Source organism: Epinephelus lanceolatus, chromosome 17 (genome assembly GCF_041903045.1).
Source record: "Epinephelus lanceolatus isolate andai-2023 chromosome 17, ASM4190304v1, whole genome shotgun sequence".
Lineage (NCBI taxonomy): Eukaryota > Metazoa > Chordata > Actinopteri > Perciformes > Serranidae > Epinephelus > Epinephelus lanceolatus.
In genome coordinates, this window is record NC_135750.1 from 1,399,720 (window position 1) to 1,427,500 (window position 27,781).

The following is a 27,781-nucleotide window of genomic DNA, read 5'->3' on the forward strand; positions in this document are numbered from 1 at the left end:
AAAACCTAAATAAAAAAAATTCAAAAGCTGCAGTAAGTCATCTGAAAAATGTCTATAATCATATGTATTGTCTTGTGGGATTATGTGTTGCACTTCATTTTAGGTGGGTAAAATGAAAGGGAAAGTCACCTGTAAAATATTAATAAAATAACTTAAAAATATCTGGAAAACATTTAAAATATCAGTAAAGTACAGAGTATCTGTGATTTGTGTGGCTGATTCTAATCAAATGATGATCACACACACACACACACACACACACACAAAGCTTTGAAGTAAAAATAGAGCAGGAGAAGTTGCTCTGTCTTTTCTCCCAGCATGCTCTCCTCCTCCATTAAAGACACAAAGGAAGAAGAAAAACAGAGGATCACTTCCTGTCACAGGAAAAAGAGTATTTGTACAGAGTAGTGTCAGTACTTTTACTGCAGTAAAGTATCTGAGTACTTCCTCCAACTCTGCCCATTGGTTTATATTTCATAATGCTAACTCCGCCTCCTGCTGACTGCATTAGTGCTGAGAGTCAGCTGAGCTAACGCTATGGCTAACCTGAATGTGAGTCAGCACAACACACATACACACACACACACACACACACACACACACGCTCCCAGACACACCCTTGGCTGCCTCACCCCTCAGTCTCTGATTGGCTAGCAACTGGCGCCGCGTCTATTTTTAGATCACATTTCATTTCATTTTTTCCAGGACGGGTGGGCCGACACATCAGCTGCAACATTATGGGATGCTGTGGGTTACCGTGGCAATGAGAGCTGACAGTATTGATCAATACTAGCCATCAGCCTGCACTCACTCACACACACACACACACACACACACACACACACACACACACAGAGTAATCTTAACTTTACTTTTGTTTTTTTCAATTTATTCCCGACTCAGCATCAGACACCTTTCACAGCGGTATGAGACGCCGCTGGTTGGCATCAGCTTGAAACACTTCCTGTAACGACGTAACTTAAGGAGCTGGGAAGTCCCTGTAGGGCGGGTGGGACAGACGGGGATGGGTCCAACAACACCACACTTCCATTCTGGAGCCTGGTGTTCACTTCCTGTGTGAATGTAGAGCCCAACCAGCCCCGCGGCCCCTGCTCTCCTCGTCCCCGAGACCTGCGGCCTCTGTGTGTGGCTCCCCGGACAGCTAACGCCGTGGACCCGCCGGCTCCTGCCAGGATTGGGCTGGTAAATGCTAGATCGCTAGCGAACAAAACGTTTATCCTGAAGGATTTCCTGACTTCCTGAGGATTGGATTTTATCTGTGTGACTGAGACGTGGCTGACTGTTGGTGAGTCCAGTGCTTTCACAGAACTTTTACCCGATGATTGCTGCTATTTTAACTCCCCGCGGACGTCGGGTCGAGGAGGAGGAATAGCGACTATTTATAAGTGTCATTATACATGTAAACAGCTAGGTAAGATGACGTGTGCCGTCTGAGTGCCGTTAATCGTTTGGTCCTGGAAGCGACCTGGGGCGGACCCGGAGACAGTTTCCTAAAGGTATGGATATACACTATATAGAAATAGCTTATCTTCACACCGATGGTCTCATTTGCTGTTGTAGGTCACGCACAGACATCAGCAGAAACAAGAGACTTTTGCATATCCAGTTAAAAGTTCCTTGTAGCAGCTTTAAGTTAAGCCTTCATCAGTGTCTGCTTAGGAAAAGTCTGGCTCTTGGATACACCTTGTTGATGACCCTTGCTACACCTGTTTAAGGGACATCGTTTCACTTTAAATGTCAAGTGTATTTCTAAATATCCATTTATTTATTTAAAAAAAAATAAAAAATCAATGAGTGAAACTGACAGTTGTGAGTTGGTCAGGTGGAGCCTGGTGTCTGGTGGGTGGGGCAGGTCGCCTCACAATATAATGGTAGTGAAGACGCTGGAAACATCTGTTAGATATTTAGATGGTTTTGTAGTTTTGCTCAGAAGCACGAGTATCTTTGATTATAAACCCTCATGCGCAAACAGAACGATTTGCCTGCTCAGCTGTCATTGATGTATTAAAACAGTTTTAATAATCTGTACCACGAGCAGAACGTCTCTGCACTGAGGACACTACTGTATACCACAAAGTGTGTCATGTGTGGTGCAGAGGCAACATCAGAAACATCCGTCCAGGTGGAGCGCAGGAAACACAGCTAGCAAAGTGTCTCTGGCGGAGGTCGACCTGTTAAAGCTGGGCGGAGCTGAGCTGTTGCTGCGTCTGCAGAAACATTCATGTCACTGCTGTTAGGAAAACTAAATGATTACAGAGACAGGCATGTAGCAAAACTAACACACACACACACACACGCACACACACACACACACACACACACTCGTTAAAACACCGCACCTATCAATTAGCAGGCTGGTGTTGGATTCCTCGCTCTGGTGATTTGGAGCGAGCTGTACAGCCCTGAGATCCTCCGAGAACCAGGCGCTCCTCATAGATAACAACAGCTAACACCTCCACACAACCTTTAAATCTCATTTCACACAGTTTACAGGACTGGACTCAGATTCTGTGGGATTTTAGATCCTCCAGATCACAGCTGCCACACCCTGTGAGGTCCAGTATTGTGATCATAATGTTGATAAAGACTAAGGCACAGTTTGAAACACAGGTTTGTGTCTGTGTGTTGTGTTGAGTCTTTAATTGGTTGTTTTGCATCTCTTTGTGGTTTATTTTTTTGCTGAAGCTCTAACTTGATTTTCTTCAAGCACTAACAGACAAACTCTGCGTAACACTGTCAGACACCTTTAACAACTACTTGAGCCTGTCACTGGCAAAAACAAGCACTTGTAATGGACGTAGATCGGCGATGCACAATTCACCTATGGCTAAGTCCCGCCCTCAAACGCAATGAGCCAATCACAGTGCGTATAGCCATTCCCATACACTGGGACATTCTCTGCCTGGACATCCATTGAAATGCATTACAGAAAGTCAGTTTTGTTCGGTTTTATGGGGTACATGCAACTCTGACACAAGGTATCCTGAGAGGCTGGGCGACCAGGTGTATTTTGTACACTTTAAACCACATCTCAAGCGAGAAAAGTGTCTCCTATGGATAAAGTTGTGTGGTAACGTTAGACCACAACATCAACTCAACGTGAATAAGATTAACAATGATGTCTACATCTGTTCTAAGATAAGTCAACATTGTGTTTGAGGCAACATATTGTCACTTTGCTGGAAAGAAATATAAAGTTATCTTTAACATCTCTAGCTAACGTTAGCTAAAGTTAGCCTAACGTTAGCTCCTAGCTGCGTTGTTCATCATGTCACCTTGTTTGCTGGGAGTTCATTAGCCTATTTTGTTCTAGTTTTGTACTTTGGTGATCGTACATCATTGTTAGCTGTTGTCCAAAGGGCTCTAGTTAAGCTAACGTTAACTTCTGGAGCTTAGCTTCATTAACTTATCTGTAATGGCAGAGATAACAAAGGTTGGCAAACGTTATGCTGAATGATTCAGTGTAAATACTGTAGCACCAAACTAACGGAGAGACACTCTTGGTAAAGATGGTAAAAAGGCCGTTATCCTTTTCTCATATTCTGAGCCAAAAACCTTAACTTCAGTGGCACTTTAACTTGTTGTCTTTGATGGTGACGGCAACCAGATGCGGTTCACAAGCGTACACTGTGACCTGTAAATTTTGGCTTGTAATTTAAGCTTTTCATCGACCTTCTCAACAATAAAATGATGAATATATCCCTCCAATGCGTAGTTTAGGCCCTTTTGGTTACTTCTCAATGACATCTGATCGTTATGTCTCCAAAAATCATCAGTTGCCTCCTGTGAAATGCCGTGTACTGTGACACCTGCCATAGCGCCGCTCACTGAATGTTGATAGTTTAGGCTGACCAGTGGCTTAATGGCGGTGACGTCAAGAGTCATGCGACCGTGGAGTAGTCATGTAGTCCGTTAAAGCGTAACGTTAGCTTTTTACTTCTGGCAATCGCATTTAAGCTTCAAATGCGGTATGAAAGGTGTTCATATGTGAAGATTATCTCGCTGAACAAAACCTGTAAGTATCATAAACTTGTGTTAGCCACAGAGCTTATTTTCTGACATAATCCAAAACGCAATGCAAAAATCACATTCACTTTCTCTTCCGGGAACCAGCGCAATGCTAAACTTCTGGGTTTTGACGTCAGCCCTGGCACACTCTATACCAGACCAATTTAAAAAATTGCTGTCTCCATTTGTCACTGTGACACAAAGACATGAAAAAACAGGGTTTCCCTTTAAATGTTCACTGAATTACTTATTTTTGGTTCTTGGTTAATTCTCCCCTCTCGTCACCTTGAGTCATTTTGTGACAAGTTTATTTCATGTGCATAAATGTCACCAAGATGAGACATACAGATAACATGCAGGTGTGGGACGCCACATCCTAAATAGTTTAGTCTGATGTTTTTGTTGTTGCCTAATGTTCCACAGACTGTTTTTCCTTTTCTTGATGCAAATGTAACGTGCACACATTTTAACTTGGTTTCTGGCAGGTGCAGCATTTGCACTCAAACTCTAACGTGAACATCACTGCTGTACTGCTGAAACAGTAAAAAACACAACTTTAAAACTGAGTTAAATTAGCCTCGTGGACATTTACACATCTTTTCAGTCATCTTAATTTTTACTCTGCATCTTTAGATAAAGACTAATGTTAGCAAACAATTCAGGACTGAAAACCTCTGTCAATGTTCCTGTTTTACACCCTTAATAACAAAGATAATCGTACACACCACTGTCTGAATAAAACATACAAACCGTATCCTCAGAGAAAGGTCACATCTGACACGTCTTGCATAATCTAACACACATGTTGCTTGATGCCTGGTGGACGTGGCAGGAAACATGTGGTTGATAACCGCAGTGATTAACAGTCTTTATCTTTATGGTTGTTCCAAGAAATGTTTAATGTGGGTATTTTTTTCCTTGAACAGAACATACAAACATAACTTTCCTTCATGTTTTGCACTTGTAAATCTAACAGTCTTTATTTACAACAGTTGATGCTTAAAGTTTGGACAGTTTCTCCATGTGATCTGTCTGGAGTATAGCATGACGTCACACACCCCCTCTCTGTGTTGATCTCCAGCCCCTTGTTTACAAGCCGGTCTGGCTGTGCGTTCATGTACATTCATTAATTATGTTGATCTGTTCTGTACGACGTCTATTGCACATCTGTCCTGGAAGAGGGATCCCTCCTCAGTTGCTCTTCCTGAGGTTTCTACCGTTTTTTCCCCGTTAAAGGGTTTTTTTGGGAGTTGTTCCTGATCAGCTGTGAGGGTCATAAGGACAGAGGGATGTCGTATGCTGTAAAGCCCTGTGAGGCAAATTGTGATTTGTGATATTGGGCTTTATAAATAAAATTGATTGATTGAATTGATGTGAATCGCTGCCTCCTCCCTCCTCTCGGAGCCCTTGGCCCTCCCTCCCTATAAAAAGCTACAGTCAGTGAGCAATGGCAGCGCGTATTTTCGAAGCGAAATGGCGGAGAGCGGAACGAAACGTCCACCTGAAGAAGACCAGGATCTGACATTACCTCTTAAGAAACAATGGTTGTTGGCAAAGAAGTTGTCGGATAAAGGAAGAGACAGAACTCGGTTTAACATTGGCCTTGCATTTCCAAGGTGGAGAGCACTGCGAGAGCTAAAGGGGCTACAATCTGACTCGGAGCTAGCTCTTCTTCTCCTGGACAGGTACAACATAAAGTCAAATGTCTGTTTTAATTAGTGTTACAGTAACGTTAGGCACATGTCGCTATGTCGATTCAATTAAATTTAATGTTATAATCGTAGCATGGGTTAATGTCCGGAGCTTGAGTTATTAGCGGCTCGGTCCCAGCAATGGGTCAGCCGTTACGGTTGTGTTAGGTGAGTAGCCCGGCAGCCCAGCTAACATTTGCAATTAGCATTGTAAAATGTAGCCAGGCTAAAACATCGCTCTCACTCACGGAGAAGAGTAGGAAAGTTAGCTCCCGGTGTTAGCGCTAGCCGGGATCCGGCGATGGCACTAGTTGAGTCAGCTGAGCTGCAGGCTCGAGGGTGCAGTCAGACGTGTCTGTGGCCAGTGTATCCTCAAACAACAGTTTTTATGATATTTTAGAAACACACGGTTTGAATATCTAAATAGCTAAAGAATTAGCACTTTACAAATGATGCTGAGTCCTTGAAAAACTATTGGCTTGTTTCAAACTGACGTTTTAAGTAAAGTTATTGAAAAACTTGTCTACCAGCAACTTAGCAACTTTTTGAAGCTAAATACTTGCTCTGATAACTCTGAGTCAGGTTTCTGGCCAGAAAAAAAGGTCTCTCTGTTATTTGATAGGCTTTTCTGTGTGGTTATGTTGTTGTGGCCTTATGTCATATTTCAAAATAACAGTAGTAATAGTTTTAGTAAAAAAATAGAAAAAGATAAAACGTTTTGATTTTTGTTCTTTCCCCATTTGTGGCGCCCCCTACAGATGACGACGCCCTTAGCATTTGCCTATACTGTCTATGCCACAGGCCAACACTGCTGATGTATCAGTTTACAGCGCAGTCAAACAAACTCAGTTTTAGGTTTACCCCCTGACAGTTGACCAGAAAGGTCATTAGTCTGCAAGATTTCATTGGTCGCTAAGTCACAGAAAACAAACAAACAAACAAACCTGAAACTCTGTGTGAATTTAATTTGAAAGGACAGACACAGGAAGTGTCCACGCTCAGCAGTCAGACAGGAGTCAGGTACCGTCAGATATCTTTCCCTTCTTCTGTAGATATTCAGTCTGATAAACACGGAGACATTGATCATGTTAATGCAGGGCTACCCAGAGCTGTCCTACAGACGACAGGCCTACACACTTATAAACAGCTCCTGGAAGAAGATCAGCTCTGCTCTCAGGATTTCAGGTTCACAGGCTATATGATGCTTGTTAAGGTTGCTTAGCAACCTCAGACGCAACCTGCTGCCGTGCTCTTGAAAGCTGGCACAGAATAGGCACAGTAGTAGCACCCAGCACCCGACTTTGTGTTTTCCAGGAGGTTAAAGACGCTGCATGTGTACGTCCCCTAATTTCCAGGGCTGGTACCTGCGGTTATTCCACAGGCTAGTTAATAACATGTCGGGCAGGAAATCCAAAGTGTGGGATTCCTATTCAAGTTGTTTAAATAAAGTTGGTTAGTTTCTTTTTAGGGCATTTTGCCTTTAATGGACAGGACAGGTAAGTTTTGATAGGAGGAGAGAGAGAGGGGGGATGACATGCAGCAAAGGGCCACAGGCTGGAGTTGAGCCCAGGCTGCTGCGGCAACAGCCTTGTACATGGGGCGCCGGCTCTACCCTCTAAGCTACCGATGCCTCAGCCTTTACCCATCTTTCCCTGACCAACTGCCATCTTATATCATTCTGCGCACAGTGCAGTTTAATTACAAAGAAAAAAGAGTAGGTGACTTGACTGAAGAGTCGGAGGTGTGCAGCCTGCAGCTCTTAATCCAGCAGCTCACTGCAGCTGCTCTTTTTCCTTCTGTTACTCCCTGCAATGATTAAAAGTAATCCACTGTCTGATATACTGAACACAAACATGACACATTTTCAGTGATCACAATGCTAACTTTGGTCTGATCAAACTCTAGGATTACAATTTTAAATAAATCAATATGATGACGGTGCAGAGTGTCATAAGGTGAGACACTCATTTTGTTCAACATTATTGAAGGCTTTGAGTTTTGGTTTGTATTACTGCAGGAAGGTTATGATGCCTTTTTACATTGAGGTAAAAGGGAATAAGTTAGGGGAAGGAAACTGATCAGTCTCTTCACTTCCTCTTTTACATCTTGCTCTTCCCACACTGACAAAATGCTGTTTTAATTCTCCTGGGTTTCCATTAGCAGCAGGAAATCCTCTTCCACATTGGATTTGAATACAAATGGACTTGGGCACCTTAACTCCATCTTGTCCAAGAGTTCTGGGTCTCTTGGAGGGCTCGCTACTCCTGTGTGCAGCACTCAGGTGTGCTGACCCTTGGAGAAGATGGGCGTTTGTCTTCTATGATGCAATTTTTTTAACTTGTAAACGCATTGCAAATATCCTGTGTGTGTGTGTGTGTGTGTGTGTGTGTGTGTGTGTGTGTGTGTGTGTGTGTTTAGGTGTTGTCTGTGAGATGCAGTGTGCAAATGAGCACACATCAAGTCAAGTCCTCTCCGTATACAGGGTCCTGATAAGGCCAGTCAGGTGTTAAATTATTATCATTCCCCACAGAAATTTGTTTCGCTTATTGCGTCCTTCAAATCCGAGACCTCACAGACTCTACTCGTCATTCCACAGCCAAGGGTACCAACCCTGACTTTCTGCAACCACCAGAAGTGGGAGTAACTGTCATTGTTTGCCAAGTTTGGTGCCCCTAGCCCCTTCATTTGGTAAAGCAGTCATTGGCCCAATCCCAAACCGCTCCCTACTCACTACCACTTCACTACCGAGTGCCACTCCAAATGGAGTTCCACTCGCAGCCGTGGAGGGCACTCCTGATTAAGGGGGAGGGTATAAAAGAGAAGCCAAACAATTGGGATGCCCTTGCCACCTTACCGGAAACAGGAAGGAGCCGTTACCATGGAAATGGACAGACACGTTGCCTGTGCTGCAGCTGTCATGCTGTTTCACAGGCTAAGAGGAGCATGAATGGCGTCTCGCAAAAGACAAAGGCGTCTACAACATGTTGCTGCATTGTTGTGTGAGCAAGAGGTAACTACTGAATTGCAATCACTGCAATATATTTCAAGCCTGTTAGATAAGGTTACATGACTCCTGCCATTCCATAAATATTTTCCCATGTCTGTCGCTACTGCAGCAGATCTGAATTTCCACAGCTCAGGTATCATTGACGTATTTTGCTATGAGGCTACATGAAGTGATAATAGACCAATAAAACACAGGTGCATCTAAAAAAATTGAATATCATGACACAGTTAATTATAATACTTTAATTCAAAAAGTGAAACTTTCGTTCTATATTAATTGCACTAAAATGACAATTATGAAGTCCAGGGTAGCCTATATACAATTTTCTTTCCTGGAATAACTGACAGAAAATATTGAACTTTGATGTAGGCTTCATTATCAATACAGCAAGCAATATGTGCTTGAATAAATCAAACATTAACTATGGGAAGCAATTATTTATTTATTTTGCAAGTGATGTATTAATTCAAACTGCCACTCTGGTGCATGTTATCTGTTTTGATTTGGGACTTGATGAGCTCAAGTTATGAAAATATATGTCCTGTATTTTCCTAGGGACGTGGAATGCTGTACATGCAGCTGAACCCCAATATTCCAATTCTGCGGGTGTACAATGATCCAGAGACCTGCCTCAAAAGAGATTTCCGGCTCACCCGGCAGTCTGTGAACCTTTTATTGAGGATTATCCACAGTCTGAGGGACCATGGCTGGAGCCAGGAGTTGGAGGTCCTCATGTTTTTATACAGCCTGGCACACGGCCTTTCCCTGTCAGTGGTGTGCCATGTCTTTGGGGTCCCCAGGTCCACCGTGCACCGGGTAATTCATAGGACAGCTGCAGAGATCAAAGCCAAACTGGGGACACTCATCTCACTGCCATCTCAGGACATGCTGCCAGACATCGGTATGGGTTTCTGCCAGTTTTCACCTGTGCTGCTGGTGCAATCGATGGCTGTCATATCAGAATCAAACCACCAGGTAACCAACATCGTGCAGATTACATAAACTACAAGTTATTTCCATCAATACAACTGCAAGCCATCTGTGACACAACCGGCAGATTTCTGGACATGTTTGTGGGGTACCTGGGGTCTGTGCATGATGCCAGGGTCCTGAGAAATACCCCCATCTTCAGCCAGGCACTCGACCCACCAGCGGGCTTTTCCCTCCTGGCAGATGGTGGCTATCCATGTCTGGAAAAGCCGATTTCACTCATCACACCATACAAACTGCCTCTACAGGGTCAGGTACAGGAGCGTTACAACACCCATCATTCAAGGGCATGTTCAGTGGTTGAACGTGCCCTTGAATGATGAAAGCGCGATGGAGGGCCATGCTTTTCAAGGCACTGGAGGTCAGTCCAGCCTTTGCTCCAGCCTGTTGTGCCTTCTTGCACAATCTGTGCCTTAAGACAGATGACATCTTGGAGATGGAGGACATTGAACCCGAAGACCACCCAGTTCCCCTCCATGTCGCACCTGGCAGAGCTGAAACATCTGGACATCACAGCAAGGAAAGGATAGCTGCCCAGTTGTCTGCACCTGCCCTCCTTCCACAGCACCTGCAGGAGCATGATTATTTCTGAACATTTCAAGGTCATTGTGACCTCCACATTTTGTGGAGCACTTTGTTTAATTCTGTGAAACAGTTTGTGTTGCATTTTTATTGTATGAAAAGTGCTATATAAAGCAAGTTTGATTTGATGTAACCTATTATGTACTGATCCATGCACATCTAGAATGTGTCTCTTTCCTTTTTGCATTGTCCCTGACAAATAAACCAGTCCATGAAACAAGGTCCCAGCACAAATAATTTTATTTTTGCTCTGAATAACTTAAATTCACTGGACAAAATGATAATTTCCAAGAAAAAACAAAAGCAAGATATTTTTTGGGCATTTTAGCCTTTAATGGATAGGACAGCTTAAGCGTGAACGGGGGAGAGAGAGAGGGAAGGACATGCAGCAAAGGGCCACAGGCTGGAGTCGAACCCGGGCTGCTGTGGCAACAGCCATGTACATGGGGCACCTGCTCTACCACTAAGCCACCGACGCCCCGTTTACTGTATCTAAGACAAAATAAATTCCAGCATATTTCATTGATAAAAATGAAAAAGAAATCACATTTTATCCACCATTTTCTCAAATGCCGAAACTAAACGTTCAGTCTGTTTATTGAAGTCCTCCTGTCTCTTGTCCTCTTTTGCCGACTCCTTTTCCAGGAACTGTAGGACACCCTCACGTGCATGTCTCCTGCTTTTGGAGACTGGGGAGAGTCAGGTGAGGGGCTCAGGCTGGGTGTATGAGCTGGGCTTGAGGGGCAGATGAGGGAGAGGGAATTAGAGGGGTCAGGAGGGCTGGTGGGACTTGAGGGTCCAGGACTGCTTTCTGCAGGGGAGGGAGGGGGAATGGTGAGGTCTGGCAAGCATGATGACACAAGCACTGGAGGGGATATTGAAGGCCTTGCCCCCAGTGCCTCATGCATTTCAAGATAATAAGGCCAGGTGCTTGGAGTGTCCTCTCTCCGGTCAGTTCCTGACCCTGTTGGGGGCTTTCTCAGTTCCTGTGGGTAATAATATACAGTATGTTAGCTCTCACCAGCAATAACACTGACGATTAACCAGAGATAACATGATTCACCTTATTTCTTTTTAAGATTTAATCACTTTTTGGAGGCCTGCTTGTGGGACATGGCGTCCTGCAGCCCCATCTCCTTAATCACAAAGCTACTGTACAACGCAACATAAAAAAGGAGAGGAAGATGTTTGTCTTTGGTGTAAGAACCTAGCTCATTTAAGCAAGGTAAAGCTGGGCTGCTTTAATTGTACAGCACATTTTAAACTCAAGACAATTCAAAGTGCTTTACATAAATAAAGAACAGACATGAGGACAGAATGTAGAAGCAAAACAATGCAATCTGAAGGACAAAACATTTAAATAGGAATGGAAATGGGTTGAATCAAGAACAAAATATGACATAAAATTAAACATAGGAGTTACAATGTTATATAATTAAAAGAATAACCTTGTTCATATTTTCTACAAACAGGATTTACAGAGTGCCATGTGAAATTCCATCCATCCATCTTCTAACCGCTTCATCCTCTTGAGGGTCGCGGGGGGGTGGAGCCTATCCCAGCTGACATTGGGCAAGAGGCAAGGTTCACCCTGGACAGGTCGCCAGACTCTCACAGGGCTGACACATAGAGACAGACAACCATTAATCAAATACTTACGCCCATGCCTGTTTTGCAGCATTTCTCTTCTTTGTGAAGAGGCTGTCATTTTTCATTCTGAGCTCTATCAACTGTTTTGTTTGCTCCACTGTCCCTGTAAACACATAATATCTCAACACATGAGATATGAGGTAGATGATGTTTATTTATGCATACAGGTATTTGTGGGTTTGCTACAAGTCAAGCAACCTTAGAGACAATGTGATTATCTCCTTGTAAATTATGTTTTTGTTGGTGATCTTTTAACTCTACATATTCTATGATTTAGTTTGAGATGTCAGTGTGAGGGAAATAACTGTGTGTGTTTGATCTAAAATACTTGAAAAAGTAGACGGAACTTACACTTGAATGATGTTTCCTCCATTGTCTGGACGTAGTTTCTGCTGAAACCATCGGGGAGCCTGCAGTGGTTTGACAAGCCACTTCCACTCAGTGGTAATTGGTTTGGAACGGCCCTTAATATGGTGGACCTCAGCGTGAACGCACAAATGGAGGGGTAGTGGATAGGGTTGGAGGGGGGGGCTGGTTTGGGATTTTGGGATTGGGCCATTGTCTCCAACTCATCCTCACTGTGACCTCGTCACATGTCCACGTTTGGTCATGGACTTTCCACGTCCACATATGACGTCCAATGTACCCTGGGTGTGTTGGTTGTTGACGTTCTGGGACGCCGTGTCAATTTCAGCCTGTTACATGCATTGTCTGTTTTCAAAATACACTTCTGTTTTCACAGGAAATGTACAGTTTGCATACAGTCTCTTTCAAAATAAAAGCACTATGTCAGTACAACACTGTGAATTGACTTTTTTTTTTCCTTCAACAACAAACGCACATGTTTGGGTTGAGGAAAAAAGAACAGGGTTTGGCTTTACAGTCTTACGGGAGGCTGTTGGACCCATCCACCACCCCTCCTGCCCACTCTACTCGGACTTTTGCCGCCTTAACTTTTGTTGTCCTCCTGCCGTGTTTGCTTTCTTTATCAGTGTCCCTCGCCACGAGTCACTGCCCAAGCTCCGGATTTTGATGACTTGGTAGTAAGACCGGGTTCTAGTCTCCAGTTCAAAAAAATGTTTGAAGTTCTCATGTGAGCTGAAAAATCCTTCCTCCAGATCATGTCTGGGAGCTTATTTTCAGTGTGAGTGCAATAAAAAAAAGTCTGTTATGAAGGATTTTTTGGTCCAACTCTTCGTATCTGAAGGTCCGATCAGCTGGGGACCAACACCTTCACTTGCATGGGGCATTTTAAAGATTGATGAGGTGGGTGTTAAAGGGCCAGTGTGTAATATTTGGCATGGTTTATTGTCAATCTGAATCTGAATATTCTACCCATTAATATGTTTATACAAGTTTATGATCGCTATAAAATAAAATTCATTTGGTTTTTGTAGCCCGCAACGAAGACAGCGGAAGGAAGAAGGAGGAAGAAACAGCAGAGTGTGTTAGTAGTTCATCGATAGAGAGTAGTGAAAAGTTTTTTTAGTTATAAAGTTTGCGAATGGACCACATCCTTGTGATGCACTCTCTGCGGCGCTTTTCCTCCTGATGATATATCTCCCCAACAATGGTAGCAGTAGCACCGAATCCCATTCTGTGCATTCAGCCTCTCTTCTCACCCGCTCAGCATCAAACACATGGAGTTCCTCATCTGTATGCTCCGGCTCAAACAGGTATGGCTCTGGGTCTGTGTCCGCTACAAGAAACTCTTCAAAATTGCGTTCAAAGTCGTCCATTGCAGCTACTATAGTCCGGAGATATTGCTAGGCTAAATAAACAGCTGAGCTCTGTTTACAGGCTACGCTGTCAGTCAGTGTGCGGGCTGGAGATTGGTGGAGCAGAGAGGGGAGGGGGGTCCCCACTCAGAATGGTAAACGAGTATGTGTGTAAAGTTATGAAGTGTGTCTGTTACGCCAGAAGAGTCAGAGTTTGGGACGGAGTGGAGTGTTACTGGAGTTTCTGGAGTGGTCAAATAAATGGGCCTTTTTCCCGAACGCTCCTCTGGTCTCCTGCTCGTGAGGGATTCATTACAATATCGTAACATGGTTTAGATTTCTAAATAAACATTCACCTCGTCGCTAGATAGACCTACTCCTGAAACGTCGTGTGCAAGGCTTTTTGTCCCTACAAGGCCACCGTCATTTACCCGACGGGAGGGGTGAGCGAGTGAGCCCTGCCATCTAGAATTTGGCCACTGATGTCACTGTTTTCAACCCATTTTACATACTGGCCCTTTAATGCCTCGTTTCAACACAGATTTGTTTTATAACTTTTTTGCCACATAGTATACAGATTATGCCCATAGCGTCAACACAAGGAAATTCATCTTTAAAAGGATGGATAAAAATGCCACTGCAGAAATGGCAGAAAAGGTCATTTTGACTGATTTTCGCAGTCCAGTCTCAGGAAATACGCACATGGAGCAGAACAGAGACAAAACAGGAGCACTCATGCATGGCAACAAATGACTTAGGAAGTTAGCCTGTCAGGTGTGAAGCAAAGGTTAAATTTTTTAAACATACTTGGAACAGAAAAAAGAAGGTGGAGTTTTGCTAACGTGGGAGATGATGGATGTTCTTATAATAGTAATTGGACTTTGGTTGACTTGCAGATGCACACAGAGCAATGTCAAAAGGAGGCGCAAGAGCATGTTGTCCAACATGTCCAAGTTTTTAGGACAGTGAGGTAATGGGGCAGAAGGTTGGTCACTTCACTCAGCCTTTCACTCCCCTGCTCTGTCTACACCGAGCATGTTTCTTCTGTGTCTTTTTTATCCGTGGAGGTGACCTGACCCTGCTCTTCTTCTCCTGTCATCCTCCTACAGCACAGGTGGGCCAACAGCTTGTCTACAGCTCCTTTCCTCATGAAGACATACAGGACCAGGTCTGCAAGAGGACTGAACTGAAGGAATGGCAGGTATAAATCTGAATCATGGACATCATGATGTGAAGGTCTGTATAACAGTTCCAGGAGCCGAATGACCCAGGGGGAGAACAGCACGGTGTAGTTTAGGAGCACCAGAACTAAAGTCCCCACAATTCGCCGTTTTTCTTTCAGAGGAACAGAAATGGCCGCTGACAGAGCTTTGAGGGTTCCAGCCAGGAAGAAGATGAGCAGAGGAAACGGGAGGAGGAGGAAGACAGTGCGGAAAACGAGTGGGTGCAATTCAGATGTTAACCATGTGATAAGGAACTCAATTAAAGATAAGGCCCAGACGAAAATGGAGACAAACAAAGAGAACTTGATGCTTCGTCTGAAGCGGTACCACAGCGGGCAGGCAATGACCAGATACCTGGAATACAGGAGAGATGGAGCGCTGGTCAGTCAGAATATTTACCTATTTCTGGCTTTCACAGTGTTTCTTTTACCAGTGCCCATGCACACACCACCTACCTTTCCAGGGCAATACACACCATGAAGCCAACACTAACCATCACACCAATGTAGTAGATAAATTTTAAGACATAGAAGACTGCAGATGTCCCGGAATTTGCCACCCAGATCACTAAGCAGCACATCTGGATGAGGTCAGAGATCAGGAGGTTGATAACATAGACTGGAGCCACATGGTCCTCTCGCACCTGCAGTTGGAGTGAGAAATGAAAAAGGTTGCAGGGACTATATAAAAACATCCTGACAACACAAACTAACAGCAGATCGCCACATAAAACAAACAAAACAACTGATGAAGGCTGCGATTACATTAAAAGCAAATGTGTCCCAAATCTAATTTTTTGCTCTCATTTGACACAAATCTTATGTTATCAAAATAGTTTTTTATCAGTCTGATCTGGGACACTTTAATATGTGGTCCTGATACATCTGATACATATTTGATCACCTGCCACACGACTGCAATGCGAATGTTCATGTTGGAATTCATGTGTGTTTTTCGCAGGCAGTTCTCATGAACTATAAATACATTTTCAAACGAAAAGTAATTCACCAAAATTCTTACACATCCCATGTAATGATGAACCATGTATTTGTTAAGGCTGCGATCACATGACCAATGTGCTGACGGGAGTGAAGACAGAAGCAGAACCTTCAGGAGGCAGGTAGAGTTGGTGGATGTGTCACAAAACACAGGACGGAAGCGTGCGAACATGAGTAATTTTAAGGTACATCGTAACCACGCTTTTACACAGTAGCCTTTACTTGCCTAACCTTAACTTAACTTCACAGGGCATTCATTTGTAGAATATCATATGCACCATCGTATGAGTACACATTGTTTTTTTCCCATACACCCATGGTTTTCCTATGTCATACTTCACTACAAAGGCACAGATCACCCACCATACAGTGTAGGAACGGTCTGTTTTTACTACAGAACGCTGCCGTAGCCCCTCTGCTGCTGCGGTACGCTGTCCCAGTCGCCAACCAAAACTGCCCAATTGTTAGATGCTTTCTGGTGGGGACAGCTCGTCTACGTGCTGTGACAGAGTTGTCGTAGAGCACTGACGGTGATATTGGAGATTAGCCCTGGACATCCTCAGGTTTGGAGGCTCTTTAATGAAATTCACGACTCCTGACTCCTCCCACACCCACACCTCTCTCCCCACAGAACTACAACAATAGCTGCTTATAAAGCTACCGCTATGGCTTCTCGTGTTCCTTTGTACCTCTTACCTAGGGTTGGGTAGCAAAATTCGGTTCCAAGTAGGAACCGAATCAAAAACTGCGGGTACCGGGTACCCATAAAAATTATTTATTTTCGGTTCTGCTTATCGGTTCCTAGACGCACTAGTAACCTTTCTTACAGTGGCTGCTTATTCAGATACATATCTGCCAGGACCTGTCTGTTATGTGACTACGTCACGCATTCACGCTGAACTTCAACACACCAGAGAAACTGAAAAAACAAAACAAAAAACACCAGAGAAACTGCAGAAGAAGAAGCTATGGCTAATTGGGCTAACTATGCAAGATGGACCGTAGGAAATGCTGTATTGCAGTCGTCAACACCAGACACAGCCAGTGCTAATATTGCTAACAAGCAACGTTGGTACGTCACCAGCAGTCCAAACAGAGACACCGTTCACGTTGGCGAAAAAGAGGCTGACAAAAGATAAAACTGTTTGTGGTTAAAGGACTAACGTACACCCCTTCTCAGTCATCGAGTCTCCATCATTCAGGTAACGTTAAGTTAGATAATGTAACGTCGCCTATTTCCATCCTAAATCCTGTGGCAAAAATACTCTATTTCGTATTGTGCACGTGTGTTTCTCTGCAAACATCAATGACATATATCAACTATAAAATGAATGACCTTGTTCAGAATGAAATCAAAACGAATCTATAAATAGAATAAACACAAAATAGGCATTCTCTATTCATTTAAAATATTTTCAGCTTCAACTTACAATTGTGTATTTTTGCCACACTGTATTACTGATCTCCTAACATCAGAACAGTTACTTTATTTCTTGATGTTTATATGCTGTTATACAGTGAATAGTATTTTAGCACTAATGCTGCTCAGACAGGATTTTATTTTTGTTAAAAATTTTCTTAAAAGGTAAAGGAATAAAGTTACTTTTGTTAAATAAACATTTGACATTTTATTTTTCACTATTTTGGAATCGAAATAAGGAATCGTTAGGAACCGGAATCGATAAGCAGAACCGGAATCAGAATCGGATTCATAAAAATCCTAACGATACCCATCCCTACTCTTACCCTCAACCTATAACGAATTATCATCTGATCTCTGCAGCAAATCATTTGGGAAATGAGGCTTGTGCTGTTGCCACATCGATTTTTTGCACAGATGCCTGCCTCGTAAATGTGCAGTTTTTTTGTTGTTGTTCTAGTGTGCATGTGTGTGATGTTATTGGTCGCATGTGAGGTGTCTGACAGCAGAGATTCATTCACACCATAGACTGTTTATAAAAATGGTTGACTTGACAGCTTGCCAAAAATGAAGCCAAAACATTTGGATCGCCCCCTGGTGGCTGGGTGCAGTATCAGTTAGGATGGGAAAGGGACCAAACTAAAAGATCAAACTACATGTCTAAATAACTTTAAATTATTTAAATGTTCAAATGTTCGTTTTTCTGATAAGTTTGGTTATAATTGATTATTTGATGCTTTAAAACAGGTGTTTGACATCATGATTGATAGCTATGTGTGTCACTTGGTGTTCTCGTGATCAATCTCGTGATCGATCTCCCAATGATGTCACCAGCACAGGATGGCAGTGGCCGGATCTGGGATATTTTAGCTTCATTTTTGTACAGTGGGAGTAAGTGGAGACGTGTCATCCATCTTTATAAACAGCCTATGGCTCACACTGATGTCCGATATGGGTCACTTCAAACATGAATGTGAACAGTGTGAAAAAAACTGGAATTTAGCACTAAATGTTCTTGTTTATTTTTATCTTATATGTTTTATATATGTATTGCTTATGAAATGGTATGTTCTTGGCATGTATGATTTTATCTGCTTTGCCTTTTTAAGCACATTGAGTTTATGCTTGTTGTATAAAATGTGTTATTTAAAATAAACTTGACTTGACTTGACTAAGCCTTGTTATGTTGATGTCATCAAAATGCTGTTGCTATGGGCACAACATCCTGGCTGTTTTGGACCGCAACACTTAGTAGATCGCTGCGATGATTCAGATTTCTAAATTTCCACAGGAAAGCTTGATAGTTCTTTACTTACCAGTGAATACAGAGCGTAGATGGCCAATAAGGTCAATGGAAAACCGATCAAGATCACGATCCATGCGATCACATATGAGACTGTTGCTGTTTTTATCTTTTGAAAGTCAAACTCTTCAAACATGGTGTAATTTGCATAGTTATAATCATTGTCATGCAGTAAGGTGTAATTGAAGTTGTAGATGTAGTGACTGCTGAAGAAGTCCATTCTTCACAGAGTGACCTGTTTAACAAAGCAAAGGGCAGCAGGTGTGTCAGCACCTGCTCATCTACTCATCCACTCATGATTCCAATGCAGGACAATACATATGATAGTAAAACTGAGCCACTGAGGGATGCTTGGCAAAAAATACTGTGATTACTGTTTAAAACATCATATATGCCTCTCAGTGACATGCGGAAGACAGTTTGATTATTATAAGACATGTTAATAGAGCATGTGCACCCACGGGTTAAATGACAAGCATTTTTTATGTAGGAATAAAACTCAAAGGAATAATAAAGACAAATAAACGTGTTCAAGGTAGTTCCTGATTTATAAATGCTAACCAATGAAATACTTTGAACTTACTGGTTAAATGCTGCTGTGCCACGGCTATAAAGTGTAACATAGACCAGTGACTGGAAGTTATCTGCAGTAGTGACAAGGAGAGATAAATTGCACAACTCAGCTTCCTTTTCTTTTTTTGCTCACTTTTATCTGAAGCAGGCAGTACCTCCTCCACTTTACTACTTAACAGCAAAGCCTCCGCCCTCCATGGTTCAAAGTATTAAAAAAATTGATTAACAATTGATTGTAATAGTTCCTTAAACTACACTAAATGATCAATTTGGAAGTCTGATTAATAAATAAAAATAACTGCAAACAAAATGTCCATATCAGTAGTAGCGATAGCAGGATTTTGGAGTTTAAGACACAATGCAATATGAAATAGACAACAAGTATGATTCAGAAACATTTATTCAAACACAGCAAAATGCAGAAGTAAAAATAAACAAATATAATTTAAATATAAATGAAATCTAAATTATATATATAGAAATTTGAAATTCAAACTTTCATACGGTGTCAGTTTTTTACTAACATTTATATTCATTCTCATTCATTCTCATATTCATTCTAACCTCTTTAAATTTGCATGTGGCACCTTCTAACATCGATGACACAGCAGTTCATTATAATTAATTTATAAGTCCGTGGACTTTAAATGCTCAAACATGTTCCAGAAAGATCTCTGCTCATGTTCAAAACTTCCTGTACATCTAAAACAAGGTTAATTGGCTGACAGAACAGATAACAACAAAGAAGTTGGCCAAATCAAAGATGGCCACTCAAAGCTGGGAGGTTCTACCTGACCACATGTGGACAGCCAGGACAAAGGAACAAAGGAAACATGTGGAGCAGGAACTTTGAGGTCCCTCTCTGAGTGTAGTTATGTTGAAAGCCATTGAGTATGTGTGTGTGATGTGTTTTGCATAAAGGTGCTGTGTTAGTGAAAAGAGATGTTTACTTGCATACAAGACTCTGTGTGACACATTAGCTCACTAATAACAACTTAGCTTTGTCAAGTGGGTTGTTAAAAACACCACATCTGGAAACACAGAGACAGTTGGTAAAAACCAACTGGTGTTGATCTCAAACAGTGGTCTGCTGCTTGGCAGGTGTCTCTCCTAGGTGCCACGCCATCCTCTCCAGCTACTGATGACAAAGTCAGCTCATATACTGTGTCACTTTGGAAATGTTGATTTGATACGTATGAAACGTATCTGTGATTTGCAGAAATGTACAATGCCAACATTCTGGCGACTGGCCTGGTGGACATCATTTATACTGCTGAACTGCTGGTTTCATTGCTGTCCATTCGGCAACAACACACAGAGGCCAAGAGCTTGTCTATGGTTCCTTTCTTCATGAAAATATACAGAACCAAGTCTGCAAGAGGGCTCAACCTAAGAAAGACAGGAAACAGGCTGTTGAGAGTATCGTAAATTGAGAGTCCCTTTGCCAAATACAAAATGACAGTGGGCAGGAACAGCAGCATGTAAATCAGCAGCACCAGGACCAACATTCCTACTATTCGTCGTTTTTCATCAGATGGGACCGAGATGGAGGCAGACAGAGCTCTGAGGGTCCCACCCAGGAAGAATATGAGCAGCGGGAGGGGAAGGAGTAAAAAGAAGATGGAGACGATTTCTGCAGTCTTATAATGCCAGAACAAGAGAATGAGGAGACAAATAACAGGGTAGACCCAGACCACGACACAGACCAGCACAGAGATCTTGATGGTTCGTTTGAAGTGGTACCACAGTGGGCAGGCGACGACCAAATACCTGAAATACAAGACAGACACAGCTTCAGAATACAATTGTGAGACACAGAAGTCACTCTACACATGCTGGACAGACAGATAGTCACCTTTCCAGGGCGATGCACACCATGAAGCCAATGCTGGCAAACAGACAATAGATGTATGTGTGAAAGAAGACAATGTATATCGTAAAGTTCTTGGGTCGTTCAACCTCAACGATTATGCAGCAGAGCTGAACGAGGTCAGAAAAGAGAAGGTTGATGATGTAGATCGGAGCAACGTGATCCTTTCGCACCTGCAGGAAAACAAAAGTTAACCAACAGTTGTAATTTGTTTCTGAACTTCACCTCCTACCACTCCTCCATAAAGCCCAGCCCTGTGGAGTGTACATCTTAAAGTTGTCTTGTGCAAAGATTAGGGTTGGGACTCGATAGGATTTTAACTATTCCGATTTCTTACCGATTCCTTCTTAACAGTCCGATTCATTCTTAATGGTCCGATTCCTACATTATATTCATTATACTTGCTATACTTAAACAAGTATATACTAAACACAAATGCAATTATACAAATAGAAAAACTTTATTCTAACTGTTGCACAGTACAGTTAGATGAAAATACACATTTGTGTAGGCTGACCAAACGTCCTCTTTTGCCCGAAATTGCTCGTACATTATTACTGAAATTGTTTTAGTGAACTCTAGTGTTTAAGTTAAGATAGATAAGATATGAAACTGTTTTTGTATTGCATTTTAAATATAAATGAGTGACGTTTACCACGTCATCCAAAAAACTATGATAAACTGAAGTAAACAGTTTAATGGAGATGTGAAAGAGCAGGTGGAGGATTTATGGACTGGAAATTACGCATTACATTTTTTGTTACACACTGTTGAGGAGGTGAAGATACTGTAGATTAATTGTTGTCAGAAGTTAGGGTACTAATCTGAGCGAGTTTGTCCAGAAAGATAGATGCAAATTCATTATATATCTTGAGGAGGTAAATTCTGAGGGAAGTAATCTCTTTGGATTCATCAGTTCATCCTTAGTGTGGAACAGAAAGGAAGGCTTACTTTAATTATTGGCAGTTAACTGTGAAATGTAAGAATGTCTCAACCTTTTTCTTTCATTGTTATAAGACTAGATTGCATTTTTGTAAATTTCATGATTAGCCTGATGAGAGCTTTTGCACTCAGACTTTGTTTTGCATCCTCACATTGTCAGAGTTCCTCCAGGGCTACATATCCATTTAGTTTCTACTTGTGAAACTTGGTCCAAAATTTGAGAAATCGTGACAGAGAAAGCATCTAGCACGTCATCACAGGAAGACAGGGAAGTTAATGTACACTGGGAATACCCCTGAATAAACATGTTGGCAATGTTTTCATTCATGTGACGCTTCTTCACCTGAGTGGAACAGTGACATGTTGATAAAGACTAAAATAATCAGCCAATGCTAAATTTAGTTGCACAGTTGCTGTTATTGTCAGTATGTGTATTAAAATCAGCTGCGATAACTGTGCTGTCAGCTGTGTCTGTAGGTATCAGTTCACCCAGTTCCTCTGATAAACCCTGTATAGGTTTAGGAGGGTGATAGAAACAGTAACAGGAGAATTTACTGTCATATTCAAAAGATGGATAGTTACAAAAGGAAATGGGTTTACACTTTAAAAAGTCACTATATAAGAGAGCAACCCCCTCTACATCTTCCAGTGGACGTGGGACAATGCAGGGAACTGTAGTTAGAGGGCGACGCCTTGGTAAGTTCCTCACACCACGTTTGATCGAGCCAAGTTTCTGTTAATAAGAATGCAGTCCAATTTATGAGAGAATCATGTCATTTATAACAAAAGCTTTTTATAGCTAATGATGTGATGTTTCGTAAAGCCGTCTGTGACAGGGACACAAATTCATGTCCGAGCCATGTGTTTGTTTTCTATTTGCATGTGTAGCCTGGCGGAGTTGGATCAGCACAGGACACAGAACTATCTTTTGGGGGTCTTTATTCTGAACAAAAGAATGTGGTGTTTGGTTACAATAAAATAAATAATAAGAGTTTCAAAATAAAACTAGCAGACTGTTCTCTGCTGTATCTGCAGTCCCCTTAGATAAACAAAAACCAGTAACCCCTAACAGTCTGCTCTGTACTATGTAACCCTTTAGACCTGCCTAATTAATTTGTTACATTCACACAGTAGCAATACTGATAACCCTGAGGTACTGGTGCCTAACCCCTCTCCAAGGTGGACAACTGAAATCAGGATGCTAGTACACAAGTGTGCAAAATGAGTCTTCCAGTCTAGTACAAAAGTATACAAAAAAAAAAAAAAAATCTGCAGACTACTATCAAAAATACAACTGAATAGTTAAGGCTGGCAACAGAGTGCAAAAATAACTATAGTGGTTCTCTCGACTGTGTGCATCTGTTCCGGAGCACAAACAGTGTTAACGGCGGAACGTTAACTACATGACATCCAACGGGTTTCTCTCAAGGCTATCATGAGACACAGCCTGTTTATCTGTCAGCATTTTCCAAAACAGTCCATAAACATCGGGAAACGTAGCGTGTCCACACTGCAGTAAACAAGATGGCGACTTCCGTTTTCCGGACCGCTCTCTAAAACAATTCCCCCACATGAGACAGTGCCCTCTGGTGGCGTTACTAACCAGCTACCTTTTCCCACCCGGCTTCCCCTTTTTTTATTAGTGTGCTGTGCTTTCATTTTACCTTGTGTGTTTTATATGATTTTACCAGGGTTGCTATGATTGTTTTATTTTTAGTCCCGTCTGAGGTGAGTTTTTAAAACAGTGGACTTAAACTGTCTTGACCCTGAAAGACAAACCCACACCCTGAGGCACATGACCTAATTACCTGATGAGCGACAGGTGCGGGGGGAACCTGCTGGACGGACTTTTATTGAGGTAGGACGAAATAGGAAGAGAGCACGCAGGTTGCAGCTGACACTAATTATTTTTAAAAAAATTTCTAAATGTCTAAATTCATCGTAAAGCGTACAGCACTTCAGTTGCTCAGCCTCGCCATACATCTTTGGAATAGAAGGAGAAGTCAGATCGGTGGGCGGAATCTGGAGGGTTTTACGTCTATAAGACATCTGGCAGACCTTTTAGGTTTAACTCTAAGTGTGGTGTTTTAAGTAGTGCTTCTGTTCTCTACTACACTAACGTGAAGTGTTAATGAGTCTGTCAGGAGGTGACGCCTGCACAGGATTGAAGAGTCAGTTCAGGTGTGACCCCACACTGACTTTAAGACACAGGAAGTAAGGGTGCAAAAATGCTTACTCATTTCTGGGTTGTTTTAAGACTCATTGCACCATTTGACCATGACAGTACGCTACATCCCAGCGCTCTGACACTTGACCCCCAGCCCATCTAGAGATCCTCTACAGAGAGACACATGGCACATACCAGAGAATAAAGAGCACAGATGGCCACCAGGGTCAAAGGAAGGCCGATACCAATGATTATGTATGTCACCACTTTAATGCTTAATCCAGGTTCTCCATTATAACCGTAGGCGGTGGTGATGTTGCTGTTGTCCTGTGAAGGGTTGTTCATGTTTAAATCTTCCATTCTTCAGAGTGAAACCTGTAGATGAAGAGATCAGGTTATAGAAAGGCAGCATGTTGTTACCCAACACTGTTCAGTGACATCACCAACGCCATAAGGCCTCACTACTTGTCAAATGAACCTCTGCTCTCTGATTCTGGATGAGGAGGTTTACATGACCGTGAACCATCTGTGTTATCGTCATGTGCAGGTTGTGTTGTGCTCTCTGACTTGTTGACCTTTACCAATATATCATGAAAATGTTTCAGGGGCTTCTGTTGCTGTCTGTCTCTGCTGTCTCCTCTCAACAACTGACTGTAGCGGGATTTACACATGTGCGTAAGCTCTATGCAGAGCCTACGCTGCTGTGAGCATATATATATATATATATATATACATACAGTACAGGCCAAAAGTTTGGACACACCTTCTCATTCAATGCGTTTTCTTTATTTTCATGACTATTTACATTGTAGATTCTCACTGAAGGCATCAAAACTATGAATGAACACATGTGGAGTTATGTACTTAACAAAAAAAGGTGAAATAACTGAAAACATGTTTTATATTCTAGTTTCTTCAAAATAGCCACCCTTTGCTCTGATTACTGCTTTGCACACTCTTGGCATTCTCTCCATGAGCTTCAAGAGGTAGTCACCTGAAATGGTTTCCACTTCACAGGTGTGCCTTATCAGGGTTAATTAGTGGAATTTCTTGCTTTATCAATGGGGTTGGGACCATCAGTTGTGTTGTGCAGAAGTCAGGTTAATACACAGCCGACAGCCCTATTGGACAACTGTTAAAATTCATATTATGGCAAGAACCAATCAGCTAACTAAAGAAAAACCAGTGGCCATCATTACTTTAAGAAATGAAGGTCAGTCAGTCCGGAAAATTGCAAAAACTTTAAATGTGTCCCCAAGTGGAGTCGCAAAAACCATCAAGCGCTACAACGAAACTGGCACACATGAGGACCGACCCAGGAAAGGAAGACCAAGAGTCACCTCTGCTTCTGAGGATAAGTTCATCCGAGTCACCAGCCTCAGAAATGGCAAGTTAACAGCAGCTCAGATCAGAGACCAGATGAATGCCACACAGAGTTCTAGCAGCAGACCCATCTCTAGAACAACTGTTAAGAGGAGACTGCGCCAATCAGGCCTTCATGGTCAAATAGCTGCTAGGAAACCACTGCTAAGGAGAGGCAACAAGCAGAAGAGATTTGTTTGGGCCAAGAAACACAAGGAATGGACATTAGACCAGTGGAAATCTGTGCTTTGGTCTGATGAGTCCAAATTTGAGATCTTTGGTTCCAACCGCCGTGTCTTTGTGAGACGCAGAAAAGGTGAACGGATGGATTCCACATGCCTGGTTCCCACTGTGAAGCATGGAGGAGGAGGTGTGATGGTGTGGGGGTGTTTTGCTGGTGACACTGTTGGGGATTTATTCAAAATTGAAGGCACACTGAACCAGCATGGCTACCACAGCATCCTGCAGCGACATGCCATCCCATCCGGTTTGCGTTTAATTGGACGATCATTTATTTTTCAACAGGACAATGACCCCAAACACACCTCCAGGCTGTGTAAGGGCTATTTGACCAAGAAGGAGAGTGATGGAGTGCTGCGGCAGATGACCTGGCCTCCACAGTCACCGGACCTGAACCCAATCCAGATGGTTTGGGGTGAGCTGGACCGCAGAGTGAAGGCAAAGGGGCCAACAAGTGCTAAACACCTCTGGGAACTCCTTCAAGACTGTTGGAAAACCATTTCAGGTGACTACCTCTTGAAGCTCATGGAGAGAATGCCAAGAGTGTGCAAAGCAGTAATCAGAGCAAAGGGTGGCTATTTTGAAGAAACTAGAATATAAAACATGTTTTCAGTTATTTCACCTTTTTTTGTTAAGTACATAACTCCACATGTGTTCATTCATAGTTTTGATGCCTTCAGTGAGAATCTACAATGTAAATAGTCATGAAAATAAAGAAAACGCATTGAATGAGAAGGTGTGTCCAAACTTTTGGCCTGTACTGTATATATATATATATATATATATATATATATATATATATATATATATATATATATATATATATATATATATATATATATATATATATATATATATATATATTAAATACATTACCTGATGTTAAAATGTTAGGGAGTGTTGTTAACTTTAATTGCACTTTATTTAATAGGGGAAATATATTGAAGAAAAGGCACTGGTGTAAAATATATTTGAATGTTTACAAATGTGTTTACTATTTAGATTTATTTATGGTACCATATATAAAATAGAAAGTTTTTCTTTGCTGTTTTTGTTATGTTAAGGTTTTCCACCTGCCTACTGATGACCAAAGACGAGTGAAGTGATGAAACTAACTGAATTGTCAAACTTAACTGCTAAACCTGGAAAAATAAGGAGGAGGAAAAGAAAAGCTGTTCGATCTTTGAGTGGAATCCAATAAAATCTCTGGGTAGATGCAAGAAGGTAACCAAACTTCTGTCACCCATCTGATGATGCTGGTTATAGATCCCTGACCTCAGCAGCTGTCATTAATTATCAGTATCTGACATCTTCTCTCTTCAGGCCTCGCTCTTTGCACTCGTTCTTGACTGTTTGTTGAGAGTCCTTCTGCAGACGCTGGATTTGACTGGATGTGTTTTGTCTTGTTGAAACTGCCACCACAGGTTTAAACACAGTACTCTGTACACTTGTTACAGTCTAACTCATTTCCATAACTCTTTGCAGGTCTTTTATCCTCATTTAAAATCTCTCTATACAAGGAAAGAGCAACATCAAAGTTTTACCTTTGAAAGCTGTAAGATCCAGCCTGAGTGAATTCCCTCCACCAGCGTCTGATGCTTTGTCCTCTGTAACCAAACAGTCTACAATAAATATGCTACATGATGAAATGCAGTAGGTTGATTATAATCTACACCTCCTCTTCTGAGGAAGAGACAAAAAAGTGGTGAGGCATTAAGCACTTGGTGTGTTTCGACGCCTGCGTCAGCTTCATATCTCAGATTCAGTCGAGTTGTGGTTTTTTGCTTAGAAACATTCCCGATTAAGAGAAATGACTCAGAAGTGTCTCAGTGGCAACCATCATCTTTATTTACAGAGCAGTTTCAAAATGCATATTACTAAGTATTTCACAATCATAAGTCATATCATTGTCGAGTTTTAAAAGAAAAAAGATTAAACCTAGAATTACTGTCTTGGGGTTGTATGCCTCCACAGACCAGTCCGGTTGTAGTTACAGTTTGCATTCATGTCTGTCCA

At 42.1% G+C, this 27,781-nt stretch overlaps 2 protein-coding genes across 2 annotated transcripts; both read right to left on the reverse strand.

Annotated features, from left to right (window-relative positions):
* Positions 1-14,091: 14,091 nt before the first annotated feature.
* LOC117248573 (G-protein coupled receptor 4-like) lies at positions 14,092-19,281 on the reverse strand. The gene is made up of 4 exons (XM_033613774.2): positions 19,195-19,281; positions 18,625-18,846; positions 15,346-15,533; positions 14,092-15,244 (listed from the first exon to the last, which is right to left on the reverse strand). The coding sequence occupies exons 2-4, from the start codon at positions 18,829-18,831 to the stop codon at positions 14,692-14,694; spliced, it is 948 nt and encodes a 315-aa protein (XP_033469665.1). The 5' UTR covers positions 18,832-18,846; positions 19,195-19,281; the 3' UTR covers positions 14,092-14,691.
* Positions 19,282-19,697: 416 nt separating this feature from the next.
* LOC117248574 (G-protein coupled receptor 4-like) lies at positions 19,698-27,371 on the reverse strand. Its single transcript, XM_033613776.2, has 4 exons — positions 27,310-27,371; positions 24,359-24,538; positions 21,040-21,227; positions 19,698-20,954 (listed from the first exon to the last, which is right to left on the reverse strand). Exons 2-4 carry the CDS (start codon positions 24,521-24,523, stop codon positions 20,450-20,452), a joined length of 858 nt encoding a protein of 285 aa, XP_033469667.1. The 5' UTR covers positions 24,524-24,538; positions 27,310-27,371; the 3' UTR covers positions 19,698-20,449.
* Between the last annotated feature and the right edge of the window lie 410 nt (positions 27,372-27,781).

Excerpts from the sequence above, each read along its gene's own strand:
- LOC117248573 (XM_033613774.2), bottom strand. The coding sequence starts at position 18,831 with ATGGACTTCTTCAGCAGTCACTACATCTACAACTTCAATTACACCTTA. Across the intron at positions 15,534-18,624 it reads TCTACGCTCTGTATTCACTG|GTGCGAGAGGACCATGTGGC; the intron begins GTAAGTAAAGAA and ends CTCCAACTGCAG. Across the intron at positions 15,245-15,345 it reads GTGTGTATTGCCCTGGAAAG|GTATCTGGTCATTGCCTGCC; the intron begins GTAGGTGGTGTG and ends CCTGTATTCCAG.
- LOC117248574 (XM_033613776.2), bottom strand. The coding sequence starts at position 24,523 with ATGGAAGATTTAAACATGAACAACCCTTCACAGGACAACAGCAACATC. Across the intron at positions 21,228-24,358 it reads TCTGTGCTCTTTATTCTCTG|GTGCGAAAGGATCACGTTGC; the intron begins GTATGTGCCATG and ends GTTTTCCTGCAG. Across the intron at positions 20,955-21,039 it reads GTGTGCATCGCCCTGGAAAG|GTATTTGGTCGTCGCCTGCC; the intron begins GTGACTATCTGT and ends CTTGTATTTCAG.